At 40.6% G+C, this 26,122-nt stretch overlaps 1 protein-coding gene across 3 annotated transcripts in view; it reads left to right on the plus strand.

Annotated features, from left to right (window-relative positions):
- The first annotated feature begins 10,463 nt into the window (after positions 1 to 10,463).
- Dpy19l4 (dpy-19 like 4) overlaps positions 10,464 to 26,122 on the plus strand; it is a 57,523-nt gene continuing 41,864 nt past the window's right edge. Inside the window, exons 1-5 of one of the 3 annotated variants that reach the window (XM_076924186.1) lie at positions 10,475 to 10,610; positions 15,303 to 15,352; positions 15,435 to 15,542; positions 21,522 to 21,646; positions 25,952 to 26,042. In XM_076924186.1, the coding sequence (XP_076780301.1) occupies positions 21,584 to 21,646; positions 25,952 to 26,042 (154 nt within the window). In that variant the 5' untranslated portion in view covers positions 10,475 to 10,610; positions 15,303 to 15,352; positions 15,435 to 15,542; positions 21,522 to 21,583. The other 2 variants (XM_076924185.1, XM_076924187.1) reach the window with 2 other exon arrangements.

Consider the following 26,122-nt stretch of genomic DNA (forward strand, 5'->3'; position numbering starts at 1 on the left):
TCCCATCTGTTGCAGGAGGAAGGTTGAGCTAGAACCTGATCTATGGGTATAGCACAATGTTGTCAGAAGTCATTTTATTGCTATGTTCTTTCAGCAGAGGATAGTATTTGGTTTTCCTCTAGGAACATGGCCTATTTAGTCTCAGATTCTTGGCCACCCAAGTGGTCAGGCATGGGTTCCATCTCATGGTGAAATCCTTAAGTCCATCCAAAAAGTGGCTTGGATACTTACTCCTACAACATCTGTGCCACTACTGCACTATTCTGTTATGCAGACAGTATATAGTGGGTTAGCTGGATTGGTAGTTAGAGTTCTTGAGTAGCATGCAGAGTACTTTGCAGTACCATGAACACTACTAGTCAGTAGTGGTGAAGACTCTAGTTAAACACTAACTCAATTTCTTTGTGTTCAATGAGATATGTAAGGGTTGTCTTCAACAATAGGGCCTTACCATCAGGTTGTGGAGAACAACCCATAGTCTTGGCAAAAGCCTGGGTTACTTGAGAGTTTCCATGGAGCCTGTTTGGCCAACAACTCAATTAGACATAACTTATTCCTGGCACTGGAGTTTGATTTGATGGAGAAAGATGTCTAGGTGGAGTTTTATCTCCCCCTTTATTCAGTGACTCCATTTAGATTTCTTTAATGTATGTATATGTGCATGTGTAATATATATAAATTTTTAAATTTTTGTTTTTCAAGACAGAGCACCTGTGTAGCCCTGGCTGTCCTGGAACTCATCCTGTATACCAGGCTGGCCTTGGATTCAAAGATCTGCCTGCCTCTGCCTCCCAAGTGCTGGACTTAAATGCATGTGTCACCACCACCTAGCTCATTCATATGTGTGTCTCTGTGTGTATATGTATATTTATTTATATATATATATGTGTGTGTGCATATATGGATATAAACATGTATTTATATATGTACATATATGTATATTCATATATGTATATATCTATCTATCTATAGATATAGACATAGATATAGATATAGATATAGATATAGATATATGTAAGTATCTACCATGCTAGGTTTCTATAGGACTCTTTAAATGACCCTCAGTGTCAAATGACACTGTTCCTCCCTTTATTCTCTATCTTAACTGCCTCTTCCCTCCCAGCCTCCATTTGATCCTCTTGTTTCAGTTTCCCTCCTGTTTCTCTATAATTATCATTTTATTTCCACTTCATTGAGAGACCTTCCCCTCCCTCCCTAGTCCCTCACTCTATATCCAACTCCTGTGGTTAAACAGTGTGACTATCAAAGGCTTAAAGACTAACATCAACATATAAGAAAATACATACCATAGTTGTCTTTTGGGGTCTAGGTTACCTTACTCAGGAAAAATTTTTTTTCTTGCACCATCCACTTACCTGCAATTTTTATTTTATTTTAATCAGCTGAATAATATTCCATTGTGTAAATGGACATTTTCATTATTCACTCATCTGTTGATGGACATCTAGTCTGTTCCCACTTCCTGGCTGAGTCTAGGCCCAGTGGGGATTCCAATTAGAAAACGTTTCTAGGTATTGGCAGATGACACGAAGGAATGGGAATCAGTGAGAAGAGAAAATTCACAGGAAGGAGGAAAGCTGGATCTGTCCTCAAGGTCCAAAAGAGTCCCCAGGAAACTGAGGTAGTGTGAAAGGAGAGGCCCCAGTCCACTACAGGACTGGGGACAAGACTGGAGAAGATTGTAGTAGAAGACAGGAAGGAGCATGGAGATCTCCTGTGGCTCAGCCCAATGTGACCATGGTAGGTCCCAGGTAGAGGACTTTTCTAGCTATAAGGGACTGACACAAAGTGATAAAGGGAGGAAGGAAAGCTGAGTCTGATGCAAGGCTTAGCATAGACCCCAGGGAATGGATATCAGTCAGTCAGAAGAGAGGTCCAAAAATCCTATATTAATTGATGAAAACCAAATGAGACAGGTTCCACTTGTCCAGCTTGGAAATCACTATGTAGACCAGGCTGGACTGAACTCAGGGATTCATGTGCTTTTCCTTCTCAAGTGGTAGGATTAAAGGCACTGTAAGGGTTGATGATTCACCAAGGAATGATACCATCGCCTCAAATAGTATGTAAAAGCAGAGTGCTTTATTCTTCAGAAGTCCAGCATGCTGGGGTCTACCATCTACAAAGATGGAGAGACACTGAAGTGATCTCACAGGCAGAGTGTTTTATTCTGCAGAAGTCCAGCATGCTGGGGTCTACCATCTACAAAGATGGAGAGACACTGAAGTGATCTCACAGGCCTGATTTAAAGCAAATTAGGAGAATTCTGTGGAGGGATAGGTGACCTCTATCTTAATCTTGGCTCTGTCTCTAGGACCATTCCAGAACCATTGCTGAAGCCTGGGAATGCAGGGGTGGAGGGGCTGAAAACTGCTGCTGACCCATTGTTCTTGCCTCAGGCCAGGTGGCAAGGCAGCTTCTGAGGCCTGGACTTGCCCAGATTTGTCCAGTTCTTGGAAACAGATTTAAGGCTAGTCTTCTGGACTACCAGTTTAAATCCTGTCATGGCATCAGCCTATCCTTCTCAGCACATACTACCATGCCCTACATATTCTTATTAATCATATTCAAAAAGAAAAGCTATGGTGGATTTTCCTGTTACACATAAATTGTTTTGGTGATAATTCCTAATTTTGGTGGAAAAAATATTTTCCAGATCACAAACCGTGTGTGTGTGTGTGTGTGTGTGTGTGCATGTGTGTGTGTGTGTGGTTTCTCCAGTGCTAACTCTGAGCTGTGCATCCTACACCCAGTAGAGGCCCTGTCTCAAAAAATGATAGTGGTGGTGTGGTCATTAAGACAGCTTAGTGGGAAAGGGTGACTGTGGTATAGTACTTTTGGGTCTCGGTTTGAACTTAGAATTCAGGTCTTGGTTTGAGCTTAGAATGGGGCAAATTCCAGGAGGAGTACATTCCTTGGTCAGAGGACACTTGTTGGATTAACATTCAGAGGAAGAAGGGAGAGGCTGATTAACATTCTCAGACCACAGGGGAGGGAATCCACCTGCAGGGGAGGGAACCCTGCCGGTGAGGAGGGCCCAGAGCACATAGGCTCATTCCAGGAAAGGGGCCCAGGATAGGAGGTGGTCAGGAAACTGAGCCCTTAACGTGGTAAATCTGGGTAAATGGAAGACACTCATTGTCATAAAAGAAATGTATGAATCTGAATCATCTATAGACCAGACCTGAGAAGGTCAGACTTTGTGGTTGCCTTCGTGAGCTCTGTATAAAAGCTGCTCCCAGCTTTGGCTCGGGATTGCTCTTGTCAATAATCTTTTAGTATCAATATTTATAAATTTTGTTTTAGATAACCAGCTAAAATTTTCTTTCTAGAAGATTTTAAGTAAAAAAATCTGTCTTTGAATAAGTTTCAAGATGTTTAATATATTCAACTCAAAAAATATTTTGACATGGGGCTGGAGAGATGTTGCAGCAGTTTTGAACACTTTATACTGGTGCAGAGTACCCAGGAGTGAGTCTCAGCCTTCCTATGATCGCTTACAATTGTCCATAACTGGTTCCAGGGGATCTGATACCCTTTTGTGTCTGCCTCAGGCACCAAGGACACACATGCATGCAAAGCATTTATAGCCTTCCAGACTGGGCCAGAGCACTGAGCAGATCTGGGTGGCAGCTCTGTACCCAATCTTACAAAACCCAGAGGAAGCAGGCCTCCCAGGAGCTCTAACCTGAGCAGTATCTCAGGTAAGGAGACAGCAACACCTGCCCCAAAGAGGGAGTAACTGGGACCCACTGAGACCCAGGAAGTCACTTCTGTCCCGGAGCACTGGTTCCTTCCTGTCTGTGCCAGAGCACTGAGCAGATCTTGGGCCCAAGCTCTAACCTTAATAGTAACACCCACCCCAAACAGTTCTGATACAACCAAGATAATAGGAAAGACAGGCTCCAGTCAGAGACAGGCCAGGTAGCACTAAGGAGCTACAGATAGCAAAAGGCAAGTGCAAGAACACAAGCATCAGCAACCCGGGGTACTTGGCATCATTAGAACCTAGTTCTCCCACACTAGAAAGTCCTGAATTCCCCATATCACCAGGAAAGTAAGATTTAGATCTAAAATCACTTCTAATGATGATGATAGAGGATTTTAAGACGGACATAAATAACTCTCAAAGAATTTGAGGAGAACACAGGTAAACAGGTAGAAGCCCTTAAAGAGGAAGCACAAAAATCCCTTAAAGAATTACAAGAGAACATAACCAAACAGGTGAAGGAATCGAACAAAATTATCCAGGACATAAAAATGGAAGTAAAAACAATAAAGAGATCACAAAGGGAGACTACCCTGAAGATAGAAAACCTAGGAAAAAAATCAGGAGTCACAGATGAATACAACACCAACAGAATACAAGAGATAGAAGAGAGAATTTCAGGTGTAGAAGATACCATGGAATATATTGACACAACTGTCAAAGAAAACACAAAGTGCAAAAAGTTCTCAACACAAAACATCCATGAAATCCAGGACACAATGAGAAGAACAAACCTGAGGATAATAGGTATACATGAGAGTGAAGATTCCCAATTTAAAGGGCCTATAAATACCTTCAACAAAATTATAAAACAAAACTTCCCTAACCTAAAGAACAAGATGCCCATAAACATAAAAGAAGCCTACAGAACACCAAATAGACTAGACGAGAAAAAAACACCTCCAGTCACATAATAATCAAAACACAAAATGCACAAAACAAAGAAAGAATATTAAATGCAGTAAGGGAAAAAGGCCAAGTAACATATAAAGGCAGACCTATCAGAATTACACCAGACTTCTCACCAGATACTATAAAAGTGAGAAGATCCTGGACAGATGTCATACAGACCCTAAGAGAACACAAATGCCAGCCCAGGCTACTATACCCAGCAAAACTCTCAATTACCATAGATAGAGAAACCAAGATATTCCACAACTAAACCAAATTTACACAATATCTTTCCACAAACCCAGCACTACAAAGAATAATAGCAGGAAAGCTCCACTACAAGGAGGGAAATTATACCCTAGAAAGAGCAAGAAAGTAACCCTCTTCCAACAAATCCAAAAGAAGATAGCCACACAATGATAATTTCATCTCTAATAACAAAAATAACAGGGAGCAACAATCACTGTTCCTTAATATCTCTTAACATCAATGGACTCAATTCCCCAATTAAAAGACATAGGCTAATTGACTGGATACGTAAACAGGACCCAGCATTTTACTGCATACGGGAAACTCTCAATGACAAAGACAGACTTTACCTTAGAGTAAAAGGCTGGAAAACAATTTTTCAAGCAAATGGTCCTAAGAAACAAGCTGGAGTAGCTATTCTAAAACCTCTAGCTCAAGAACACAAAGGGAGGGACTCATGGATCCACCTGTATAGGTAGTTGAGGGTGGCTTTGTCAGGTATCAGTGGAAGTGGAGGGCCTTGGTTCCTGAAAGTTTGGATTCTCTAGTGTTGGGGAATTTGAGAGCAGGGAGGCAGGAATGGGAGGATGGTGGGAGCACACCCTCATAGAAACTCCCAGAATTATATAGAAATGACAGAGGCAGGCCGCCAGAAGACTAGATTTCAGAATTCAAACAAAAAATTATCTTGATACTAAAATTTGTTTTGAGAATTGTATATTGCAGAATACACAGCCTTGGTGTATCTACTCATCAAGCAAGCTGAGCAGAACTGCTCAAACCTCTCATGTCCTGGAATTTCAGCTGGATGCAGTGAAGACACAGATGTCAGAAGCTTATCAATTTACTCTTCCCCCTGCCCCTCTTCTAATATCTCAGCGCCTGTAATCAGCTTAAAGAAGTTAATGAAGAGCCAGCGCCCCTATTCCCTGGGCTTGGGGACTGAGGTGGTTAATATTGGACTGTCTTTCTAGGGAAAAGTAGTGGTTTTGTTGGAACAGGGAGGAATAGCTAGGATTTATTGCATAGCCATAACCTATTGGTAGAAATCTGTATAATTCTTATTAAGCTGAAGTTTTAATTTCTTAAATGGTACAAAATTTACTTTGATTTCAAATTTAAGGTTTTCATTGGTACGAGTTTCTTATTGATATAAAAGTGAGAATAATATTGTTACTAGAATAGGCATTGTGCCTATGTAACACATTTAGGAACACAAGGCTTAGACCCAAGCTTTCTTTAACTTTTTAAATTGATTTGAGATAGCTAGCCTGTGAGTTAAGGGCCTATAGCAAATTCATGACTCTGAGTTTATTGTTAGGGTGTTTTCTATATTTTATTTAGAAATAGCTGAGAGGAGTTAACAGACAACAGCCCAGATTGCCTTACATGGATAGTTGGTTTTCAAAACATCAGAAGTCCATAGAATTGACATTACAAACATTTCTGTATTAATGTTCATTTTGATTATAGACCTGTCTGCTCCTGACAGTTACCTGTCTTGGATTCTAAGAAGAAATAGAGCATCTGTGCAGTTACTCCAGTTGTGGTGAGACAGCCACTAGGCAAGAATTGCCTCTTTTCATCTACAGACAAATTACTGTCCAGAAAAGGACACACTTGCAGAATAGTCGACTGATTATATCTGCCAAGACAGAGTAATCAGCCCTTAATAATTATGCATTACGCCGGGCGATGGTGGCGCATGCCTTTAATCCCAGCACTTGGGAGGCAGAGGCAGGCAGATTTCTGAGTTTGAGGCCAGCCTGGTCTACAGAGTGAGTTCCAGGACAGCCAGGGCTATACAGAGAAACCCTGTCTCGAAAAAACAAACAAACAAACAAACAAAAAAAATGCATTACTAGGTCTGTCAGATGATCCTGGGCCAGAAGGCTGAAGGTCAGATGCTCCAACGTTTTGTAGTATAGGGACTGTCCAGGTGTTCAGAGATCTTTATAAATTGGCTAAGTTTTAGAAGGTATGCTTTGTGCTTCCCATAATTTCAGTTAATTCAGTCATTCTGGATTTCTGACGAGGTTGAACACATAGTCTCATAGCCAATCCTTGCTATTTACTTTGAGAGAAAAAATTTGAGAGGATGGTTTTCAGCTGACATTCATTCTAAAGCTGGGGAAAAAAGCCACATTCAGTTCTAAGTCTTTTAGTTAGGAAAGATGACAGAGGTTCTGTTTAGTCAACAAAATGATGGACTGGGTATTAGGTCTATCTTGTACCTTACTGATACAAATTGGTATAGTTATGCTCTAATTGTATTTTGAGAGAAAAGTTTTATTTTAACAGGAAGGAGCTAAGGTGGGAGGAGCAAGGAGAGGAAGAGGAGGAGTAAGGAGAGGAGGAGGAGAAAGAGAGGAGGAGCTAAGAGAGAGAGAGAGAGAGAGAGAGAGAGAGAGAGAGAGAGAGAGAGAGAGAGAAACATGGAAGCGGATGTTCACATGTCTCCACCAGTCAAAGATAGTTGATATATCTAGGTTGGGTATTGAGTTACACTTCTGATTGTATGGGCATCTTGTTATTAAGCATTACCAAACTTATAAAGCCTTTGATTAACATTTTTTAAAAAGTCTTCTAAAAAACATTTATATACATAAAATAAGTCTAAAACACTTTTAAAGTATTTTAATAAAATGCATGTTTAATTTAATTTTTATTTTACTTTTAATGAATTCAGGTTTTTGCTTTCATGCTTGATGTTGGTGGATTCAAGCCAGAATCTTCTGAGGCACTTCTTCAACTTCACTTCTGTCATATTTTAAAAGAAAAGTTCAGAATGCTGGGTATAATGGCACATGCCTTTATCCTTACCCAGCACTTGGATACTGGAGACAAGGGGAGTGCATGAGTTCAAATCTGTTTAAAGTATACGAGTCTCTGTCTCAAAAATAAAGGAAACATGTCAGAACTAATGACAACTGAGACAAAAGACTTTTCGAATCAAGCAACAGTCTTCATACTCGGCACAATGTTCCTGGCAGGTTTTTTTGTTTGTTTGTTTGGTTGGTTGGTTTTTTGTTTTTTCGAGACAGAATTTCTCTGTGTAGTTCTGGCTGTCCTGGAACTCACTCTGTAGACCAGGATGGCCTCGAACTCAGAATTCTGCCGCCTCTGCCTCCCAAGTGCTGGGATTACAGGCATGCGCCACCACTGCATAGCTCCTGGCAGTTTTTTAAGCCTTGCTCACAGTTGATGAGTTTTGTTATCAACAACTTTGTCTAGCATTTGCTGGGGAAGAAACCCAAGACCTTTGAGCATGTGTTATTCCTGAAGATGGGAGGAGAAAGACTACAGATCCAAGTCATCATGGTCAAATGAATTAGAGCAAGCAAATAATTATTTATTTTTTATGTACATTGGTGATTTGACTGAATGTTTTTGTGTAAGTGGTTTGGATGCCCTGGAACTGGAGTTACAGACAGTTGGAAGCTACCACGTGATTGCTGGCAATTGAACAGGAGTCCTCTGGAAGAGCAGCCAGTGCTCTTAACTCCTGAGTCTTCTCTCCAGCACTTACAAGCAGATAGTTAAAGGAAGATTTTTAAATTCATGTACATGGGCCTCTAACCCAGGTGTGGTTCAAGAGGTCAGCATTGAATATGAGGAAGAGGAGACTTATATAGTTCAGCAGTAAGAGTTTTTCAGATGGAGGATTTAGCAGGCAAAATAGGTGGGGTTACAGGAGCAGAACATCATAGCAAGTTCTTTCTAAAGGCATCCTGAAACAAAGACCTGGTTGCCAGCTGAGCATAAAACCGGTAGTTATAACAAGGTAGCCATGACAACCCTTATGAAACAAAGGTAAGGGTTGCAAGATGGTTATAAAAAATCTTTTTGAAATAAAGACATGATTATCATTCCTGGAACAGGCAGTACAGAACCATTTGTAGTTAAGGTCACAAGTTTCCTGTGTGGCATAGCCTGATCCTTGAAAAACAAGTTCTATCACAAAGAGAAATGAACCTAATTTGTTATTACTGTGAGATGGCTTTTAAGCCAACGATTGAGGCAGGCTGATTCTTCAGAACCCGCCAGAGGCCTTCTAAATGTCTGGTTTCCTCAATTCAGTTAAGCTGGTTCTTTCTGAGTTCTGTCTCAGCTTCTAGTATGCCATACATCCTATGCTGGGCCTCTCCAAACCCTAGACATGGATCTAGTGTTGTGGAACATCCTTATGGTTTTTTGGCTCTGTTGTGCATCCTAAGTGTTGAAACCCTGCCAATGGGAGCTCAGGTGTTGGGCTGCTCTAATTTTCTCAGCCTCTAGTATCACCAGGGTATATTCTGAGCCCAGGGCAAGGCAGAGAAAGAACTGGTGGCTCTGGCTGAATTCCCAACTAACCAGAAACAACCAGTGAACCATGAGACATCTTTTTTTTTTTTTTCTTTTATTTTTGCCTTGGATGCAGGATTGCCAGGTCTCGTTAGACCCCTACATCTCTAGATCAGGATCTCATAGAATCATAACAGATCCAGATCCAGAAACCAGGTATTATAGAAAAATAATTAGGAGTTTCTATGAATTACCATAGGAGGCCTACATAAGAAAGAAAGAAAGAAAGAAAGAAAGAAAGAAAGAAAGAAAGAAAGAAAACAAGCAAGCAAGCAAGCTAGCTCACAGATATACTTTCTTTGATGTGGCTATTCACTCGTGCAGTTCTGAAGACGTGCCACACTAACTGCAGTAATGAGACATGCACTGTACAACAAATGAAACTACATTCTAGTATTATGGAATAATCTACATACATTCTTTCATAGCAAACTATAAAGTACTATTGTGCTTTCTTTCAAAATATTGACATGAGCAAACATTTTGTTTAAGGCAATTTTGGTGATTGACACGCTGCTTTCTTGTGTTTCCTTTTTTTATTTGATAATAATTTAACTTGCTTAAGTAGCTATGTAGCTGAGGTTGGCCTTGATATAATGAACCTCCTGCCTCTACTTGTCAAGTATGTGGATTACAATAGGGGAGTAACCTAGTACAAACTTCTTTTTTGTAAACCAGACTGTGGATCACTCTTGTCATTGCAGCAGTAGGGAACCTGAGGCAAGTTGACAGCAGCCTGGACTATTATAGAGAGATCCAGTCTCAAAAACAAACAAACAAAAATCTACTAATCCAAAGGACCTGCTTAGAACGTTTTGCCTGGCTTTGAGAACATGCAGGCACTGACAGCAGACCGGGTCTAGGATTCCAGTTGCTCTGCACTTGAAACTCAGTTTTCTGTTTGAAAATTAGGCTGGAAATGGGGACTGGATCTGGGCAACAGTCTGTGACTTTCTGAGACGGATTCCAGCGTCACGAAATGTTTGCTCTGGCTCAGGCTTTCCTGTGTGGATCAGCAAGGAGCGAGGGCGGCGGCAGGCACTCGCTCCTCCCAGGAGCATTGCCAACCCGTGACCATCGTGAGCATGGCTCAGGCGCTCTGGCGAAACGCTCCGGCCAGCCCCCCGCTCCCTGCACTCTGGTTCCCGGAGCGCCTTGGGGGGACACAGTTGGTGGAGACACCAGAGGGGGGCGGGTCAGGAAGTGGGGGCGCGGCAGCCGGGAGCTGGCCGGGGCGGCCGCGGGGTTTGGATACTCGGAGGTTTGGGAGACTCCGGGCCGCTCGAGAGCAGGAGGGCCACCCGAGTCTCCGTGGAGACGATGGCAAAGGAAGAAGGTTAAGGCTCCGGCGTGCAGCCCGCCAACTGCCGCGGCGGGCTCGGGAGAGGGGGCCGGGCCTGGCTGCGGGCCGTGGGGAGCAGGGCGGGCGGGGGCGCGCGCCCCCCGAGTTTGCAGAGAAACCGGGCGCGAGCCGAGAAAATGGCCCAAAGTTTTGTCTCCGAAATAGGACGCAAAAGTGGAGCTTAAAGTCAGGAGTCTCGGAGAGGAAGCTGTTGTTGGGTGGCGGGGCTGCAGGTTCGGAGTTGCTTCGCAGTGGAAAGCAGGACGAGGTTGGGTGGGTTCTGGTGGTGCTGGAAGCTTTGGGTGCAGACTGGGAGGGATCGCACCCCTCGCGGGAAACTGAGGCAGAGATCTGGGATGGACGCGCAGAACCTGAGGGAGTTCACTTGTGCTGTAAGGGATAACGAATGTCAAAGGGCAGGGGCATATAAGTGGTTTTAGGGGAGGAGGAGGCCGAAAGGACCTTTAGGGTTAAAACTGATGGACTGGAGAGAGCTCTGCATGCTCTTCAGGGTCAGTGTCAAGGGAATTAAGTATTTAGCTAGCAATATTTATCCAGAGAGGATGCGGACAGTAAGCCAAAGATAGGAAGCGGTAAGAAACTTAGCAGTGTATGATACATAGAGTAAAAAAGTATTTGTGGGACAGTAACTTCATAGTATGTGTATGCACTATTGATCACTTGGACTTCATTCGCCTGGCTGAGCAGTTAGATGCTGCATTCTGCTGGAAAACAGTTTCTATCTTACGGAGTGGAGTTGTGACTGCGACTGTTAGTGATCTGGCTTAGATTTAAGCGGTAGAACCAAGGAGACAAGAAGAGAGTTTAAAGAATTCAATGGAAAGCCATTTTTCAAAAGACTATTAGAAGTTCGTGCTGACTGGGACTAGATGTCCTGTCCCTGAGGTCACGATTCAGTTATTCCTCCTCTTCCTGCAACTCTCTGGGTTAAATATCATCCACATTTAAGATACTACCAAAAAACAGCGTCAGAAACACGTAGTTGGTAAAGAAGAAAGTAATTGCACTTGTTTCCTTAGTTATACCTGTGTTTGCAAATGTGTTATCATTTGAAAAAGATTTTTTTTAATTTTATTTTTGTGATTAGTTACAATTCTGTGTGGGTAGGTTGATAAACCAGTTTGTCCTTGTGAGCACATTAATACTTAACACAGGAAAAATAATAACAGTGCCACTAAAACTTGATATTGTAAATATGCAGAAATTGCATTTAGGATGTAATTATTATAGTTAATAACTTATTATATTTTATTATACTTAATAATTATTATACTTAATAACTATGATGTGGACCTTTTAAAAAGACTATATCATTTTGTAAAAATAGTCGACTGTAAACTGGTAAATGATTTTTGGTTATAGAATTACAGGTAATCCGAAACCAGATGTGTTTCATTTGGGACAATTATTGAGTGGCAGTTTTACTAAAATATGGTCTCTTTCAACAAATGTTTAATTCCTTGGCTAAGTCTCCACTCTTTTGGGTGCTGGGCTATAATAGCAAAGAATAAATAAGTATTTATTGTAATGATGCTTGTGATGGTAATATTTACAACAAACATACCCTGTGTCAGGTATTTCCCTGAATCCCTTCTGTTTACATATCTTGTATTTATAGTGTTAAAGTTAGGCCAGTCTCTTTTTTTTGTTTGAGTTCAGGTCAGGTACAGTTTATAGCTTTTGGCTTATTCACAGGTACTTGGAGCCTCTTTGTTGTCCAGCTGTCCCTGGAAGTAAATGTTCTTCCAGACGCCTCTCCTGTGCAGTACAACTGGTACTTACATTGACACTTCCTGAAACACACAGAGCAAAGAAAGGAAGCAGCATAGGCTTTGAGGACAGTGCTGGCATTTCTCTTGGACCCTCTCTATTCTGGATGAACATCTAGAAGCCTGTTTGTAGCTCTGTTGGTTCGTGTGCCCATGACGGGACTAGAGATTGAAATAGCAGATTATTCTTCTTGTAAATACGTCGTCATCATTTAGTTTGGCGCTCTCTCTCTCTCTCTCTCTCTCTCTCTCGTTTTTTTTCCTTTAGTTTTATGAGACAGGGTTTCTCTGTGCAGCCCGGGCTGTCCTGGAAGTGACCCTGTAGACCAGGCTGGCCTCTGCTGGAATTAAAGGCATGCACCACCCCAGGCTGTCTTTTTCTTTATAATGCTAAAAATGTAACCTGTGGAAAAGAGAACTTGAACTCATTCCAGAAATTGCTTTCAGCCTTGTTGCTTCCACCTTGGAAATGCCTCGTTTTGGTCCGTGTTAGATCAAGCTCTGCTGCCTGACTATATCATCACTGTAGCATTAATTTTGTTTTTCAGTTGTGAAGTTACATGAACAATGATAGAGAGGTGGTGAGAAATTCGCACTCATTTAGCTTCTGATTTTTAGTGCCAGGCGAAAACTTGGCTTTACTGACAAAGTAGATAAATAGGCTAAAATACATGTTGTCTTTGTCAGGTCTGACTGTGTAGCTCTGGCTAGCCCGGAACTGGCTTTGTAGGCCTTGAGATCACAGGAATCTGTCTGCCTCAAGTGCTTGGACTGTAGCAGTGAGCAACCAGGCCCAGCTCTGGTTGTACTTTTTTTTTTCTGCTAAAATTTAATGCAACTAAACTTGACATTAAAAACGAATGATTTTTTTCTTTTTATTTGTTTTTAAAAGTTTTTTTTTTTTTTTTTTTTTTTTTTTTTTTTTATATTTAAGATGGTAATACGATTACATTATTTCCCCCTTCTCTATTCCTGCTCTGTACCTGACCCCTTGTTCTCTTTCAAGTTCATGGCCTCCTCTTCATTAGTCGTTGTTGCATGCACATGTGTCTCTGAATACACACACACACAGTCCTAAGTACATACTGTTCAGTAGGTACGATGGGGCTCGTGTGTGTGTTTTAGGGATGAGCATTTGGAGTTGGATAACCAATGGTGGGCTCTTCCCTGGGGTACACTGTTTCTCCAGCTCTCAGCATTTCTTAGTTGTCTTTAGTTTTTCGTATAGGGTTGAGGCCTCAGGAGCTTTTTCTGACTACTTTTTTTTTGAGACAGGGTTTCTCTATGTAGCCCTGGCTGTCTTGGAACTCACTCTGTAGACCAGGCTGGCCTCAAACTCAGAGACCTGCCTGCCTCTGCCTCACTCCGGAGTTCTGGGATTAAAGGCGTGGGCCACCACCATCTGCTTCCTTGTCTACTCTGGCATGTCCATTATTGCTTTTGTTTAGGCAGTCATGTTGTGAGACTTCATGGCTGCAGCTCCTGACTTTCCTAGGAGATTCAGGCTCACAGCAAACTCCTTTATCCTTTATTTTACATCCTTTCCACCCCCTCCTCTGCAATGTTCCTTACACATGGGAGTTGTTCCTACCCACTGGGCCTGTGGTCTCGGTGAGGGGTGAGGAGCGCCCTGTGGGCAGTGAGAGAGTGGTTAGGAGTTAAGGCGGCGCTGGAAAGGTAGGTGAGGATTAGACAGGAGACGAGTCTACTAAGTCACTTCTTTTTTTTCTATGCTGCTATTTAAAGACATTTTAGTAAGCGTGTGCTTGGAAACCGTTTCAGAGCATCTTTGTTTTATTCCGTTTTCACAGTAACGCTAAAGAGCAGTCTGTCTGATCAGACTACCCAGTCTCTTTGCTGCGATTCTCTTCTTTTGTCTCACATTTTATAGCTTAATGACAGAACTACAAAAAGAAGGGAAATCAAAGCCTGGGTCACATTATTAACCTGACAGGGTACTCTGATCTCCCGTAGTAGTTACTCATCTCATGAGGTAAATTTAGCGAGGGAAAAAGTTACGTTCTTTATCTCAAATTTCTGTCTAATTTGGAGCCTCTTATTTTCTCATTTGGAATTTAACTTACTAGTTTCGAAGTAACTTCTGTATTACATTTTTAAAGAATTAAAGACAGAAAAGATAAGCAGTTTGGAATTACAGCATTTTTTCCAAGTGCTTCCCATGATATGATAGAACAGAAAACTAGCACCTACATTTTTCAGATTACATGATGACCCCACAGCTGTGGGAGTCGCAGAGCTTCCAGACTCGCACTGTGGAGAAGGAGAGGCTAGGTTCGGAACTCAGGCATTTTCCTAGTATGTTCAGGACCCTTTGTTTAGTCTCAAATCCTGGAAAGAAAAATGTGAGCCTGTAATCCCAGCATTTAGAAGGCTGAGGCAGGGGGATCAAGTGTTTGAGGCTACTCAAGAGCCTACCTTTAAAAAGAAAAAAAGAGCATAATTTTTATGATGAATCCATTGTATTTTGAACAAAAATTGTTAACTTGCAAATGATGAATTTCATAATCTCATATAACTAACAAAGTAAGATCAGTAATATCCCTCAAAACTTTTGGGGAAAAAATAACTTATTTTGGGACATTTTAAAATAGCATTGCTTGAGGAGAATTTGTAAGCTTTTATCAACTGGACTCTAAAGCATGAGTTGCTGGGGTGGTGGTGGGGAATACACGTTTGTCGTTTCTGATGGGAGTCTGAAGACAGTTTTGAGGAAGAGGCACAGATACTATGATACTTCAGATACTTCTGACACTAATGGGTTTCAGTGTGACTTGCTTTAGTCACATGATCCCAAAACTTTTCTCTTTGTCATAGATGTTATATTTGATTCCCTCCATATCAGAGTCGTGCCCTTTGTGATTTTTTTTTTGACCAGGGAGGCTCAGTAGAGACAGGACTTGGGACTTTCTACTGGGATCTGGCCATGTAGGTAACCTAACAAAAGTTGATCCACCTGAGATCCTGAAGATTGATGAACACATTGCAATAATGTCTTCAATGTTTTAAGGATCATCTGTAGAACCCCGCCAAAGGAAAAAGCAAAGAACTTCAGGAAGTCAGGAAGCCAAAGCAGAGAAGACCCGCAGAACCCCAGCTCCTGAGAGAACTCCAAAATGTAAGTCAGACGGGTCTGGTGCAGTACCACACAGATAAGCAGGCTGGAAAAGTATGTTTTCCTCATTTGAATGTACGAACTTTCAAAAATGATTTCTTTTGCTTTTTGTTTTGAGGTGCTGAGAACTAAACCCAGGGCTTGTGCATACGAGCCCAGCGAGCGCTCTGCCACTGAGCATGCTCCCATCTACACGGACATAGTTTGAGATTAAATTTATAGTTAATACAATTGGTTTTTGCTATGGAACAACCCCTAAACTGTATCACTTTACAATAAACATTTGTATCTTAATTATGGCCCATGCAATAAGTATGTTATATGTTTCAGTCACGGGTTGGCTGGCTTGACTTCATGTGTCAGGAAGGAATAGCCCCTGTTTGGGACAAGTTTTCTTGGCACAGAGGAAAAGAGAAGGAAGGCCTCTTGAAGGCTCTGCTGGACTGACCCACTGTTCTTGGTCCAGGCAAGTGCTGGTCAGTCCAGACAGCGGTTTACAGAGGCACACTGTTACTACAGGAAACTCTTAGAAGCCGTGGTTATGGGTAGAAATACATACTCTTCTGTTTTTATTCATTTATGTATTTTATCACATTGGGGGTCAAGGTGGGGGCTTTGAACATATGGCTGTGCTATCAATGAATTAATCTTTTCCTCATAAATATTTACCCCTCCCCCCCCCCGTCTTTCTCAGATAACACATCCCCTCCCCTGCACTAAGGGAGACATCCAATCTTATTTTGTCATAGCATGAGTTTTAAATCTTTTCTACATCAGTGCTGGCTAGGACTCATTCTGATCTTAAGACCTAGGAACTAAAAATACAAGTTATCTCCAACATGTCACAGTCCTCAACAACAGTGCTTCCTTCAAGGACTCAAGATCTTAGACTATCATTGTCTTTAAAGCTGTGATTTGCCTTAGTGAGAAGCTTAGAGTCAGCTTAGAGCAAAGGTCTTCTGAGAAAAGTGTGTAAATTATTGAATGCACACTTCTAAAACTCCTCTCCCAGTGGAGTTATACAGACACTCTTTATCTCTTTGACCTCAAATTGTGGCATTTACAGTTGTGTCAATGATGAAACTCATTAGAGACAAAACTCTTTTTTTTTTTTAAACAGGGAGTTGGCCTTGTAGATACTTTTTGCGTATCATATGATTATATGACCAAATTTTAGACTCCCTGGAAAGAACCATAAACCACATTGTATAAATAAGGTAGGCACAGTAAACCACCCTGTCAAAGAATGGTAGAAACTCCCTTGAAATTCAAGCTTCCAGATGCCAGCCCAGAGCCTATCTTGTAAGCAGTCCTGTACGGTGGCCCTGCCTCAGGCCTGCCTTACTTTTCTGTATATGCCCTTCAATATACACTGTTACATAGTGTGATGTTGTCAATACTTCTTTTTGAAAGGAAGAGCTGGAGACACATCACAGTTCCACAGCAGTTCAGAAAGCCTGCTGAGCACAAGGTATCGCCATACCCTGGGCTACAAAATCTTTTGTGAGGAGGCTGAGGAAGGAGAATTGAGAGCTCAAGGTTGACAAACAATACAGAGGGAAACCTTGTCACGAACAAACCTAAGCATATTATACCAGCAGCAGAAATTTGATAAGGCTGTTGCTGTGGGTAGTTGCAGTCATTTTTAAAATTTGCACATGTGTGTGTGTGTTTACCATATGCATGCTTTGTGACTGCTGAGAAATTTGTGACAGATCTCCTGGAAATGGAGTTACAGATGCTTGTTAGCTGCCACAGAGGTGTTGGGAATCAAACCTGGGTTTCTGGAAGAGCAGTCAGTGCTCTTAATTGCCGAGCCATCTCTCAGGTCCTATATTATTAAGTATGTGTGTCTACGTGTAGATATTGTATATACATGTGAGTGCAGGTATCTGCAGAGGGTAATAGTGTCAAATCCCTTGGAGCTAGAGTTACAGATAGTTTTAAGCCACCAGAAATGGGTGCTGGGGACTGAGCTGGGGTCCTCTGGAAAAGCAGCAAGTACTCTTCCATCGTTCCAGCCGCCTGCTCAGCAGCATTTCATTGTGTGACTGTACATGATTCTTTTTGACTTTCGGGTTGTTTTCAGTATTTAATTACAAATTTTCATGTTGTGAATGTTGTGTTTGTGAGCATATGTCTTGCAGACATATTTTGTATTAAAATTCTCTCTCTCTCCCTCTCTCTCTCTCTCTGTGTGTGTGTCTTTCTGTCTTCTATCTGTCCGTCCGTCTGTCTCTCTCTCTCTTTTTTTTTTTCTAGGCAGGGTTCTTCTGTGTAGCTCTTAATGCCCTGGACTCAGTCTGTAGGCCAGACTGGCTTTGAACTCAGAGTTCCTCCTGCCTCTGCCTCTCAGTGCTGAGATTAAAGGTGTGCCCCATCATAGTCAGTCTTTGATTTTTTTAGCGTCATGTCCTCACTAAGTTCCTCTGCCTGACTTCAATCTCCTGAGCTTCACCCCAGCTTTTCAAGTCACTGAACTTTAGGTTTGCAGCTGCACCTCTACCTAATTTAGCCTCTGGGATTGTCTGTCAAAGTTACAAAGGTCTACAACTCTTCAGGTCTTATATTGGCATATGAACCTATCTTCAGGCAGCAAGCAGATCTGAGAAAGCTGTTCAGTCAGTGCGATTCAGCGAGTATGTTTTGCTTTGGGGAAGGAAGTAAATATTGGTGGCTGTGGAGACAGATAGTTACTATTTTATTATTCCCAAACACATGCTGTTTTTCCTAAAAGACATCCCTTGATTGCCTTTGGATTTGGACTTCTCTGAGGTGAGACCTTCCTGTCCCAGTGAGAGGCAGGTCTGTGACTGGTTTGAGCCTATGGAATGAGAGTGGAAGAACAGTTTTCTAGTTCTGAGCACAAACTGCTTTTCTGCCCTCTTCCTCTGTCATGACAATAGCATGTCCCAGATAAGAATCTCACGCTAATCTGGAAAGGTGAAGATACAAGAAGACCAAGAACAAAGCTGAGCTGCTGAATTAAGCAGTAGCCTAAAATGGAATTGTGAGAAATAAAGCTTTGTCTTGTAAGATATTGATATTTTGAGGGGTTTTTTTTTTTTTTTTTTTGGTCAGAAAAAGTTAATAAAATTATCATTTGTGCCCTGAGAGAACCAACTTCCATCAAGTGTCCTCTGACTTCCATATTTACATGGTAATATGTGAATGCATAAGAATAAAAAGATAAATAAAAATAAGCAAATAAATAACTGAAATGTTAAGAAACAACAAAAACTTATCTATGTCACTTATGATATTGATACCTATGAATTTTTTTTTAATTTTCTATATGTGATCAGCATTTAACAGCTGAGAGATTTATCTGCTTATGCTGGTTTATGACTGACCATGTAATTAAAGTCCTATACTTTATTGTTTATTTATTTATGAAAAGGTCTTGCTAGGTAGCCCATGGTAGCCTAGAACTCATCTGTAGCCTAAGCTGGCTTTGAACTTGTGATCTAACTGCCTGGACCTCCCTGTTGCTGGGATGGTAGGCATGCACTATCATTTTTAAATTCGTGCTTTTATTTATTTATTTAGTTAGGTGGTTTTTTTTTTTTTTTTTTTTTTTTTTTTTTTTTTTTTTGAGGCAGAGCTTTTCTATGTAGCCCTGGCTGTCCTGGAACTAGCTCTGTAGACCAGGCTGGCCTTCAACTCACAGATCCTCCTCCCTCTGCCTCCCAAGTGCTAGGAGAGCTAGGTGTGCACCAGATATTAGGCTGTCATTGCTTCAGTTACTTTATATATTTATGAAAGTATTCTTGTTTATCACAATAATATTAAGTGGTAGTTGCTATGCTCTTAGCATTGCTAATGCTTGGGAATAGGAAATATATATGTATACATTATATATTTATAGGTGAATATATATTTACATATGTGCTTATATGTAATATAATGATTATATATCATGATATTAGAAACAGTAACTTGAAAAAACCTGGTAACGTGTTGCATACTTGTGATGTCAGTGCTTGGAAGGTGGAGGCAAGAGACTCAGGTTCAAGTATAACCTCTACTATGTGGTGACTTAGTTCAACATATGATCCTTTATTTTATTTAATCTTTTTTTAAATTTCAACATATGTTTCTTTCAAAATTCAAATGAAACCAAACCAAAACCAAATTTCAAGACAGTGATATTAAGGCTGGGTGTGGTGGCTCATACCTTTAATCCCATCACTTGGGAAGCAGAGGCAGGTAGATCTCCATGAGTTCCAGGCCAGCCAAAGCTACATAGTGAAACCATGTCTCAAAAATACCACCACTACCACCAAAAAACCAAAACCATGAAACAGTTAGATCATACTGGCACTAAGAGTTGATTATTAAATTGTTGAAAATATTTACAATATAATTGTTTTTTATTTAGAATTATATATTTTGTATGATAAATAAGAACATTTGCAAACACTGAGTTTTGTTTGCCTTTCAGTGCTAGGGATTAAATCTGGGCCTTGCCCTTGCTAACGCTGTGCTAAGCCCACAGTCCTGAGATTTTTGTTTAACTGATCTAATAAATCAAAAAGTTGATTTCTTAAAGTTGTCTGCTATTCCGTACCAGAGCATCTGGTTCCATGCCTTTGGGATATACTTTATGTGCTGTAATGGGACCAAATCTTCCTGTGCGCAGAGTCCAATTGTGTTCTATATATTCGTCAGAAAGTGCGCCCATGCATGGATGCTTATATGTAAATAAATAGTTATGTATGTCTTAAGACATAATCACCAAAACTCATTGAAGTATGTATAATATATCAAGGACTGTAGTTTACAGAATATATATTAGTTTTTCTTGAAAGAAAAACTCTATCAGTAGTGATTCAGAGTGAGTCTTTAGATAATAATAGTTTATAGATATTAGTGCATTCCTTTTAATCATTTACAGTCAATGGACATTTTTCTCATATCTTGTTTTTTTAATTGTTGTTGTTTCTTGGTTTTGTTTGTTTTGAAACAAAGGGTTTCTGTGTGTAGCTATGACTGTCCTGGAACTCACTCTGTAGACCAGGTTGTCCTCAAACTTAGAGATTTGTCTGCTTCTTCCTTCTAGTGCTGGGATTAAAGACATGCACCACCACCCCTGGCCTTTTTTTTTTTTTTTTTAAATGTCTCAACCAATTTTCAGTGTTCTGTTCTTTATGTTAATCATATTTGCCTTATTGTGAAACAAATCTCTATAGCGTGTTCATCATGTGAAAATAGACTTAAAAATTGTTTTTACTTATTTTGTGTGTGTGTGAGAGAGAAAGAGAGAGAGAGAGAGAGCATGAGAGCAAGAGAGAGCATAAGAGCAACAGAGAGAGAGAGACACAGAGAGAGACGCAGAGACACACACACACACACACACACACACACAGAGAGAGAGAGAGAGAGAGAGAGAGAGAGAGAGAGAGAGAGAGAGAGAGAGAGATCACGTGGAAGATCAGAGACTACTTTTGGGAATTAGTTCTCCCCTTTGACCATATTGGTCCGAAGGATTGAACTCAGGTCATCATGATTGGTGGCTAGTACTTTTTCACACTAAACCTTCTTCTAGGTCCCTGATCACCTTCCCCTTGTTGGCATTTTACATTAGTGTGGTGCATTTGTTATAAGTAACAAATATTGAGGCATTTCCCTTAAATGAAGCCTGTACTTTATTCATATGGTCTTAGTCTTCACCTTACGTCTTTTTACTTTTGTTGTCATGTTGTTTTGGACTTCATGTGCTGATAGTTTCCTAGGTTTTTGTTTCTGATGACCCTGGCAACCAACCAACCATCCATCCATCCATCCATCCATCCATCCATCCATCCATCCTTCTCTCCACCTCCTCCTCTTTCCTTGGTTTGTAGTGGGGACTACCGCAGAACCTCACATATGCCAGGCAGTATTCCATCAACTGAACTCTCAGCTAGGAAGTGTCCCGCTGAGCTGTCCTGTAGGATGGGCCTCTGTTGGAGTTTGATTATCTTTAATATTCTTTTTCAGATGTATCATTTCAACGTTTTGCAAAGATTGTCATTGGCTGTCTTGCAGCCGTTATTAGTGGTATGATGCATGTTTTCTACTTGTCGGCTTACCATGAACGGAAATTCTGGTTTTCCAACAGGCAGGTAAGAAGAATTTTGAGAATATGAAAAGTGTTTTAATATTTACTATTAACTTGAGCAGTGTGTTTCTTAGGAGGTCGTATATATATTTGGTAAGTATAATAAATACCATCTTATTTGTAGGTATTAGCAAAATGCTATAGAAGTTCTTTTGAGACACAGTTACAGTATCAGTCTTAAAATATGTAATAAGCTGGGCATAGTGGCACATGCCATAAGTCTAGCACTGGCAGGTGGAGGTAGACAGATCTCTGTGAAGTCTAGGATAACTTGATCTCCATAGCTAGTTACAAGCTGACCAGGCCTACACAGTGAGACTGTGTCTCAAACAAAATGAAATAAGCTAATTTATAAACTAGAAACTATTAGGGTTCTCTCCTTGTACAGTGGATTTATCTGGGATTGCTTGAAGAAAATCTGGTTCAAGAGTGTGAGGACTGGCTGTCAGAGGCAGCAGACAGAAGACAGACAGGCAGGTCCAGGTTGCACAGGAGTTGTGGGTGGAGCTCCTTTGTGGAAGTGAGTTCTGGGCAGAAGTGAAGCTGAGTCCTTGAACTTGAAATGAAAAGCAAGTGATGGTAAAATGTCAGAACAAGCCCAACTTCTTCCAAACCAAATGCACCTGGTCCTTTTAAGCTAGTATCAAGGATGTTAGGCACATTCCTGGTGCTTAGGATACAGGATGCAGGTCCTAAAGTTCCATGTACTGCTCTAGCTGTTTGTCTACTTATAGTATGCTGAGAAACTCAGATCAGACCTACTCAGGAGCAGCTAAGACTCCTCTGTCGGAAGATGACTGTGCTCAGGTCAAGCGGAATCTCTCTAGGGGATTTTAGTAAGGTGCTGTGGTCAGCCTCTTAGTAGTTTTGGTAGCTCATATTTCAGGAATATGAATTTCAGCATTAAAATACTTTACTTTCTAGATTATGTAATTACATTTGTATTATCTAATTTTAGAATTAGATTTTATAATTACAATTTTTTGGGAAAGGTTGAAAACAGATACAACAGGATTTGAGTAACAGATACAACAGGATTTACATTTTAAATTTTATTATATATTTTTCAATTTTAAAATTACATTTACTTATTATGTGTGTGTATGTGGTATAACAAGTGTCTTGATTCACTAAATCCTCTAACTGGCTCTAATAATACCATTAAGATGTTGCCTCGTGTTTAATGTTTGATTTTAAATTATGTATATTTCACAGAATACATAATCCCTATAGATATTTGAAATTTCATCATTTGACCTTTGGCTCTACGGAGTTTTAAGAGTTTAGAGCCCACACTAATGGTTTTGTGTGTTTAGTTTTGTCATTGCTTGTTTTTGAGCAAGTACTAGTCAAGGCGACTAAATGTTTTTAGACACTGCTTTGTGTAAAACAACATGAGCGCTTTAACTAGATAGTTACTGACTGCGCCTGTATATTGGTTTAGTTTTCAGTGTAGCCTGTGCTTTTTCCTTAAAGTAATGTCTTAAGCTGGGCACAGTGGGCACATCTTTAATCCAAGCCCAGGAGTCTGAGGCAGGTGGATCTCTGCGCTTTGCCAAATTGGCACATGAAGTTCCTGAACAGGCAGGGCTGTACAGTAAGACTCTGTCTCAGAAAACAAACAACAGAAAGCTGTCATTACAGTTGTACGTGACAGCTGTAGGAAGGTCACCTGGGTAACTGTCAGGAAGCAACCTACCTCTCAGGTTCTTCAGGCTAGCAATCTACAGAGATTAGGGTCAGGTGAGTGTATTGTATAGGCAAAACTGAGACCACCAGAAGTTTGGAAATACAGGTGTTCACAAAGAAGTTTGTAATCACAGTGTGGACAGATGCAGGGCATTGGCATTGAGAGCTGCTTCACAACTGCAGACCTTTAGGACCACTTGAGAATCTGTCTACAGTTTAGTAAGTACTTTTTAATTTATTTCATTTATTTGAGACAGGGTTTCTTTGTGTATCCCTGACCATCCTGGAACTAGCTCTGTAGACTAGTTTGGCCTCAAACAGAGATCAGAGTGCCTCTGCCTCCTGCGTGCTGGCATTAAAGCCATTCACCCCACACCCAGCTAGTTAGTAAAGTCTGTGTGTTTCATACTCACAGTTAATTTAAAGGATGATGGTTAGAGTTTCATCTTTGAAATCTTGTAAATAAACAAATCTCTTTTTGCTGTTTTGTTTTTTGAAACAAAGTCTCACTGTTTGTTAGGCCAGCCAGAGACTCAGTCTGGTATCAGACTCAGGAGTCCTGCCTCATCCTGAGTGCTGGAGCTAAAAACACGAGCTACCACACCTAGCTGGAAAAATCTTTCATCCCCCAAAATAATTTTAAGAGCAATTCATTTAAGTCTGTCTAGTATATTTGGGCTGCTAAAACAACATACTATAAATTAGGCTCAAAGGCTAACATGTCACCAGCAGAATAGCAGGGCTCATATTTGGTGAGGACCTGCTGCTTGCACGTGCTCTCTCTCTCTCTCTCTCTCTCTCTCTCTCTCTCTCTCTCCTCTCTCTGTCTCTGCTTCTCCTTCTTCTTCTCTTTCTCTTCTCCTTCTATGCCTTCTCTTGTTCTTTGCCCTGTCCCCCTTACTTTCTTTCTTATTTATTTATTTATTTATTTATTTATTTTGGTTTTTTGAGACAGGGTTTCTCTGTGTAGTCCTGGCTGTCCTGGAACTCACTCTGTAGACCAGGCTGGCCTCAAACTCAGAAATCCGCCTGCCTCTGCCTCCCAAGTGCTGGGATTAAAGGCGTGCGCCACCACCACCCGGCCAAACATAATGAATCTTTTCTAAAAAATGGTTCTAGCATTATTCTTGAGTATAGGTTAGGTATCCCTTATCCAAAGTGCCAAGGACCAGAGTGATAGGGATTTGGATATTTTTAACATTATTATTATTATTATTATTATTATTATTATTTATTTATTTTTTTTTTGCAGTACTTATATATACACAATCTGACATATTGGGAAGGGTTCCGCACGTAGGAGTGCGAGTCATGTGTCACAGCTTCTGTATGTAGTCTGAAGCTGTTTTGGCATTTCTGTTTTGCTAGTGTTGCTACTGTTCTTCCTTGGGTGTTGGGAACAGTTTTCACTTACACCATCACGTCCACATACACAAAGGTTCAGCTTTTGGAATGTTTAAGATCTCAGATTTTGAAGTAGGAATCCTTAGTCTGTATTGTGTGTGAAAATAATGACGTTAACAGATGGTCTGCTCAGGTCTGGATTATGGTGCAGGGGTAGAGAGAGCTCTTGACACAAACACAGGGCCTAGGGTTGGACTCCTTGCACATGGGGAAGTAAGAGCAGGGCTGAACAGAAAAATTGATTTAACATAAAAAAATACAAAACATTCTGATGATTTTGTTTGTTTGTTTGAGATGGGGTTCTCACTTTGTGTTTTCTAGTTGGACTGGAACTTGCTAGTAGACTAAGCTTGCCTCAGACTCACAGAGATCTGCTTGCCTCAGTCTCTGGAGTGCTGGAATTAAAGGTGTGAGACCACTCATGCCTTTTACCCTGTTTTTAATTACTGTAGTTTTGGTTCCTTATAGTTGAATCTTGGGATTTTTTTTCTTTCTGATTTGGGAATTGAACCAAACACTCCACTGAGACACATGTCTAGCTCCCATGACTTGTAAATCTTGCTTATTTGAAAAAACACTATGAATGTAGGGCTCTGCAAATGTACTTATTAAAGCCTTCCTCTTCTCAATATGTAAGGTTATATGTAATCATAGAATACACTGCTTCCTGTGTTAACTTATCTTCTCATTCTGGACATTTTGTTTTTAAAGTCCTTTATGTTTTTTTAAACAGAGTCACACTGAGTAGTTCAGGCTGGTCTGAAACTTACTATATAGCCCAAGCTGGTCTCAAACTTGATCCTCCTCCCTCAACCTCCTCTGTGGTAGGATTATGGGCATATACCACCATGCCTGACTTTTACTTTAAATTCTGACATTCAGTTTATTGTCACTATCTTCTTACTATTCCTGCTGTTTGTAGGGTATTCTTTGGGTTTTCCTTCTAGAATTTCCTTATATGTAAAACATATAATGTTATATCAGTTATAAGCCATTTGAAACCTTAAGTGTTTTCACTAAAATGATTGCTAGACTATGGAGAAATTTAATCTTATTAATATGGTAATTTAGGACATTTTAAATATGTCCTTGAATAAAACAGTAAATGTCAGTTTAGAATGTAAAGGAAGCAAACGAACCCAGACATAGGAAGATGAAGGAAAAGAGAGTGTACAGCCGATGCTCAACACTGACATTTAGTCCTTACTCATTGCAGGAGCTTGAGCGAGAAATCACATTTCAGGGTGACAGTGCCATTTACTACTCCTATTATAAAGACATGTTGAAGGCTCCGTCGTTTGAAAGAGGTATGGCCAACCACACTTGTAATTGTAGTAATAATACTGTTCTAAAATAAAATTCTGTTCTTAAAGATTACGAGCTTTAG

The sequence above is a fragment of the Arvicanthis niloticus genome, chromosome 25 (assembly GCF_011762505.2).
Source record: "Arvicanthis niloticus isolate mArvNil1 chromosome 25, mArvNil1.pat.X, whole genome shotgun sequence".
In the NCBI taxonomy this organism is placed as follows: Eukaryota; Metazoa; Chordata; class Mammalia; order Rodentia; family Muridae; genus Arvicanthis; species Arvicanthis niloticus.